The 6,286-nt window shown below is 35.2% G+C and overlaps 1 protein-coding gene across 5 annotated transcripts in view; it reads right to left on the bottom strand.

Annotated features, from left to right (window-relative positions):
• The window catches only part of LOC106879980 (extracellular sulfatase Sulf-1), a 206,452-nt gene that overhangs the window by 93,894 nt on the left and 106,272 nt on the right, over positions 1–6,286 (bottom strand). For all 5 annotated transcript variants that reach the window (XM_052971049.1, XM_052971048.1, XM_052971051.1 and 2 more), the window contains 2 exons: positions 5,185–5,371; positions 4,023–4,206 (listed from right to left, as the gene is read on the bottom strand). In XM_052971049.1, coding sequence (XP_052827009.1) covers positions 4,023–4,206; positions 5,185–5,371 — 371 coding nt within the window. The remainder of the gene's footprint in view (positions 1–4,022; positions 4,207–5,184; positions 5,372–6,286) is intronic.

The following is a 6,286-nucleotide window of genomic DNA, read 5'->3' as shown; positions in this document are numbered from 1 at the left end:
ACACACACACACACACACACACACACACACACACACACATCATAATCATTAAGCTGTTGGTGTTAAATTCTACATCTGAAATCAGATCCAAGTTACACAGTATAATGTACTTTCTGAGAGATTACATGATCTGGAATTTAAATCATATTCAGAGCCATTGTCTTGGTACCACTGGTTAAGAACATTTATCTCCACCATTGTTTCTTACCATTCCAAGACACTTATATCTCTCTACTTGCCTCACTGACAGCAAGTTCTCCTCCTCTTTTGGTTAGCAATAGGAACAACATGTAACAGTAAAAAACAATTAATTTTCCATTATACAGAAGAAATAGAGGAGATTTCAATGTTTTAGTCAGTGATCCATCATCAAGAATAAACAGAGAAGGGAAAAGAAGAAAATTCTAAGGAAAAAACAAAACAATGAAGGCCACTACATGGGGGAAATATTTAATGGGGGTGGAATGGAGTAGAATGGGGTTTTATTGACAAAAGAGTGTTTCCATGCCAAGGGAGTTAAGTTACAAGGATGTGATGTGTATGTGTGATTCAGCTAAGAGAGACAAGGTGTGAAAGGGTTGTTGCGTGCGTGTGTGTGTGTGTACAGGGAAATATGTATGTATGTATGAGGTAGTGTTACTGAAGGAAAATAACCTCAGCCTCTGCACAAAACAAAGCTACACAATCAACTTCCTTCCCAAGTTTCATAAAACCAACAATCCCAGTCACCCTATTTTTTTGTCTGCAACAACCCCATTGAACTCATCTCCAAACCCCTAGACCAGCTTCTTTTACACAACCGTGACTTTGAACACATCTGTCTCCAGCATTCCTCCTTCCTCCACATCTCCGCCAGCTTTTTTTTTACTTTGGCCCATAAAGTCTCTCTCTATACTGTCATGTCCCTCCATTCCTACTCCAATCAGTTGCTTAACTCTAAAATATTCACTTGACCATTGTACTATTGCTCAAGTCCAACACTCTTCTACTTTCCTCTTCTTAATTCATCCTCAACCTTAATTATTCCTTTTTTCCCCTCCCCTCTGCTGGGAATTTCTAAAATGTTTACTGTGATGACCAAGGTAACCAGGATGGGTATTAACAATGCCAACTTCTTTATTGGATACACTGAGGCCCAAACTTTCCCCCAGTTCACAAAAGTTATCCCAGCATGATAGAACCATTTCATTGATGACTGGATAAGACCACCTCAACTCCTGTTACTCTATCCTAGAATTCCAATTTACCATCTACCTCATCATCATTAACTTCTTAAGCACTACCCATTTTGGCAGTCTGCTTCCCCATCTCTTCATTTTCTTTCCCACACAACCTTGCAAACCAATTCTACTCACCTTTCACTTTGTGAGGGTCACTTGGAGGGACACCTCATCTCTTGCAGCTCTTACTGTTCTTTTTTGCTTTCTCTCCCTTCCCCCTACTACATGTGAATAGTCATGCAGAACCTCTACAAGATCCAGCACTGCCACCCACCCCCATTACTTCTCAAAGTTCAATCCTTCTGTCCTCGATCATGAATCTGACACCCCCACCTCCCTCAGGGTTTGTGGTTCTGCAAACTGCAGGGTGACCTCAATATGGCAGGTGGTACACAGAAAAAAATAACCAGTACACTCAGTAAAGAGACTGGTATTAGAAATAGCATCCAGCCACAGAAATCTTGCAAAAGCAGATATTGGAGCATGATACAGTCCTTCAACACATTGGATTCTCTCAAACCATCCAACTCATGCCAACATGGAACACAGACATTTCACACACACACACACACACACACACACACACACACACACACACATATATATATATATATATATATATACAAACAAGAGAGAGAGAGAGAGAGAGAGAGAGAGAGAGAAGTTTAACACCGAAATGTTTTACAGAAGTTTAGTTTTTGCTAAAACAAATAAATAGACAGAGATAAGTAAAACAACTGAAGGGAGTCACAGCTGATAGGAAATGGGGGGGGGGCTCAGACTATTTCATAATAAGGAGGTAAAGTGACCTGTGTCAGGTGATGGGGAGGACAGAGAGAGAGAGAGAGTAGAGAAAGATTAGTGAGAGAAAGAAAAGAGACAAAGAGAGAGAGAATAGAGAAACAGTAGAGAGACAGAAAGATAGAGTAGAGGGACAGAGAGAGAGAGAGAGTAGGGAGACAGAGGGAGTGTTGAGAGATAAAGAGAGCAGAGAGATAGAGAGAGCAAAGAGACAAATAAAGAGAGACAGATGTGAGAGAAGTGAAATTTACTTCTAGAGAGAAACAGACAAGATATAAGAGAGAAGTACCAAAGAAGAGAAAATTGCCAAAGATAATGTTTGAAAGTCATGTGGTATTTCATGTTGACATTTGATGCTATACTTATATCCTCTTCAAGTTGATTCTAATATACTACTACTACTACTACTACCTTAACATTGTTTTGACACAAGCCAATGATGAAGATATTTCAACCAGACTCTACACATAAACTATGTTATCATCATCATCATCATCATCGTTTAATGTCCACCCTCCATGACGAAATTGAAGTAAAGTTAATGCTCTCTGTCTGTATGTGAATTTTCTTGTTATAGATTACATCAACTAAATCCACTCACAAAACTTTGTTTGGTCAGCCTGAGGCTATAGCAGAAGGCATTTATTTGTCCAAGAAATTGCACAGTGGGACTAAACACGACGTGATATGGTTGGGAAACAAGCTTTTTAACCACACAGCCACAAATATATTCATAACCCTTTTGATGCCAACCAACTTGACACTACTCTTGGTTCTAAAATATAAACTTCATTTTTGTCAGTGATCACAATTAAAGCTTCCATTAAAATTTCATGTTAATTTATGTTCCAGACATCCAAGTTAATAACAACCAAATTATTTTACTAAATTCTTCATCAGTACAACTCTTATCTCTTCCAGCTCAACCATGATCACTCCTTTCCTGTCCTCTAAAACATGAGTAGTCTTGTAGCCCCCTCTACAGAAAGAAGTATCATCATTTGATAAAAACTATTTTCTTGTTTCTCCTTTCTTTTTTATGAGTTATCTCAATATATATATACATATGTGTGTGTGCATGTGTTAAATGATGATGAAGATTTTATATATATATATATATATACACACACACACACACACACATATATATATATATTCACTTTGTACCTTGAGGATACACCCTAACCATCTCCCATTCCTGCGTACTCTTCTGCAAGACACCTGTTCCTGCACCTCTGTCATATTTTTACTTCCTTCAAGAGTATACCCCCACTTGGTGGAGGAATTTCGTCTTGCAAGTTACCTGGTGACCTCACTGGTACTAGTGCCATGAGAAAAGGGTCCCAGTACATGCTGTAAAATGATTAGCATTAACAAAAGCATCCAGCTGAAGAAACCATGCCATGCTGACCATGCAGACATTGGAGTTCAGTGCAGTCAACTGGCTCGTTGGTTCATGTCAAACCATTCAACCCAAACCAATACAGAAAACACACATTAAAAGAATGGTTCATATCTTTAGAATATTGAATTTTCTTTAAAATGCCATTTATGTGGTTGCTCATCATCATCATGTGAAAGCACATGGTCTAATATTGATATTCTAAAACCATAAAAAATCACATCAATGCATCGTTGTCATCATCATCCTCATCATCATTTTTTTAATCTACACTTTCTATGGACTTTAGGTACTTATTCTATTGGCTTCTTTTGCCAAACTGCTAGGTTACAGAAATGTAAACAAAGTAACACCAGTTGTCAAGTGGCAGTGGTGGGGGAGAAACAAAGATACAAAGACATACATACAAAGACAAACTTCTTAACCATACAGCCACAATTGTGCCTATAATCTATAGAATATAACCTAAAAAAAATTAAGAGTGTTAATGATCAGATATTCAATGAGAATGAGAGGATTGTTTTCCATGAAATATATTGTTTCTAAAAATATATTGTGAAAGAAAAAAAATTTTTAAATCAATACAAAATGTTTCTAACCTCTGTTAATGTAGGAACGGATGAAGTTTCGATTGTTTATACGTTCCAGTTTCTCTTGGCTGCGGGGTCGAGGTGAAGGACATATGCAAGCAGGATCATTCTGAAGTCCTGGCATATAGCTTGGACGATTTGTACGGCATCTAAATATTTCAGGTGTTCCTTTCTCAAAGCGACATTCCCAGGCCTTTGACAAAAATAAATATTTCAAATTAAAAAAAAAATTTTAAGAAACAAACAAACATCTACAAAAAAATTAAATCTACAAACAAACAAGGAATGATCATATTTTTTCCATTCTGCAACATTCGATCAATTATTACTTTCAATGAATAACCACATAACTTGCTGAGATGCAGATGACACAATTCGGCCAATGCTACTTCTCTTTTAACCCTTTCCATATCAACCTCCCCGAAACTTGTCCAAATTTCCTATTTTAAAGTAGTTTTAATTAAAACCTTCCATTAAAATTTCATGTCATACACCAAACATCAGATTAACAACAACAAAGTTATTTTGCTAAATTCTTCATTACTTTCAAGATTAATTGAAGAAATATAGTGTTTGGCACATTTTCTAATGTATCTTTAGGTCTTTTTCACCCTTTTATTACCAGACTGCCCAAGGCCAGCCTTGATTCTATGATACAAACTTGTTCTAAAGTGATCTAAATTAAAACCTTCCATCAAAATTTCATAATTAAATTTCCAAATACCAGATTAATAATGACAAAACTATTTTACTAAATTCTTCATTATTTTCAAAACTTATTGAAATGAACACAGTTTATTTCAACAGAAATGTTTAAAAAAAGTTAAATCTAAAAATCTTATCCATCTCTCTCCTCACCAAATTCACAAATCCAAGAATATTTCCACAAGTGAAACCTAAGTTACGTTGCAGATGTCATGGAGCAATGACACTTTCTCCATAAAACAACAACTCTCTTAGCACTGACCATTCAAACATTATGTTAGAATGGTATCCATTTGTCACTGCCTGAAATATGAGCTTTGACATCATAACCGTAACTATTCGGATAAGCCATCCTTCATTTCATCGTTATATATTTCATTATATTTTATAACATTTCATGTTGTATTAATTTCAAGCATGAAATATATTTCTTCAATGTTTTATGACTGAAACAAGAGTAACTTACCTGTCGTGGTTTGCAAGGAGATTTGAATTCTGGTCGTTCACAAAGCTCAACAAGATCAGCTCCAGAGAACATCTGGAAGTTGACAGATGGGCTACGGATGCCATTCTTTTGCAGTTCACTTTTACTGAACCAGGCCAACATTTTCTCTTGTCGTAACATCTGTTTACGAATTTTCTTGGAGATTTTTCTGAAACCCAACAATTCATAAATGAAACAGTATTATTACAAAATACAGAGACAGATGAAGAAAATATTTAGTTTCAACAAGAATTCCTCCCTCAGACACATACAAACCATTAGAAGAAACAAATAAATGAGGTTAATTAGCTGCTGAAAAGACTACACAATTATTTTTGTTCTTAATTTAATTCTTGTATATAAGAGACGAACCCATATCTTTGATCAACCAAAACTGACCTTTGCAATCAACCCACCCAAAGCCACCTCTAGTCCTATGATACAAAATTTCTGCTTTAATCCTTGCAATGCCAACCTATCTGAGATTGTTCTCGGTTCTATGATACAAACTTCCTCTTTTACATTGATTTAAATTAAACCTTCCATCAAATTCCATGTTTATTTATCTTCCAAATACCAGCTTAATAATAATAGTGTATTTCAACAGAAATATAGTAACAAAATGAATAAAATTAACAAAAACTTTCCAAGAAAATGTTATGTTAATTTAAGTTTCTAACACCAGCTTAATAATGATTTTAATAAATTCATTATTTTCAGAATGAATTGAAATGAAGATTGTGTAATTTAATATGATATTTGGAACATTTTTCTAACATATCTGTCCCATTCTTTTAACCCTTTTGATATCAACCCACTTGAAGTCACTCCTGGTCCTGTGATACAAACTTCAAATTTTTAAGTGCTTTAAATCAAAAGCTTTTATCAAAGTTTCATATTAATTTATGTTCCAAATAACTGCTCAATAATGACAAATTCTTCATTATTCTCAAAATTAATTGAAAAAGAAAAACGTTTGAGCTGGTATAACATCATCTCTTTCTCTCAGTTACTATAGATACTGGACAGTTTTTTTTTTGTTTTTGTTTTTTTGTTTTTTTTTGTCTTGGCTTTTGTTTTTTTT

Source organism: Octopus bimaculoides, chromosome 10 (genome assembly GCF_001194135.2).
Source record: "Octopus bimaculoides isolate UCB-OBI-ISO-001 chromosome 10, ASM119413v2, whole genome shotgun sequence".
Taxonomy (NCBI): domain Eukaryota; kingdom Metazoa; phylum Mollusca; class Cephalopoda; order Octopoda; family Octopodidae; genus Octopus; species Octopus bimaculoides.
This window is presented reverse-complemented; position numbering and strand designations above follow the sequence as displayed.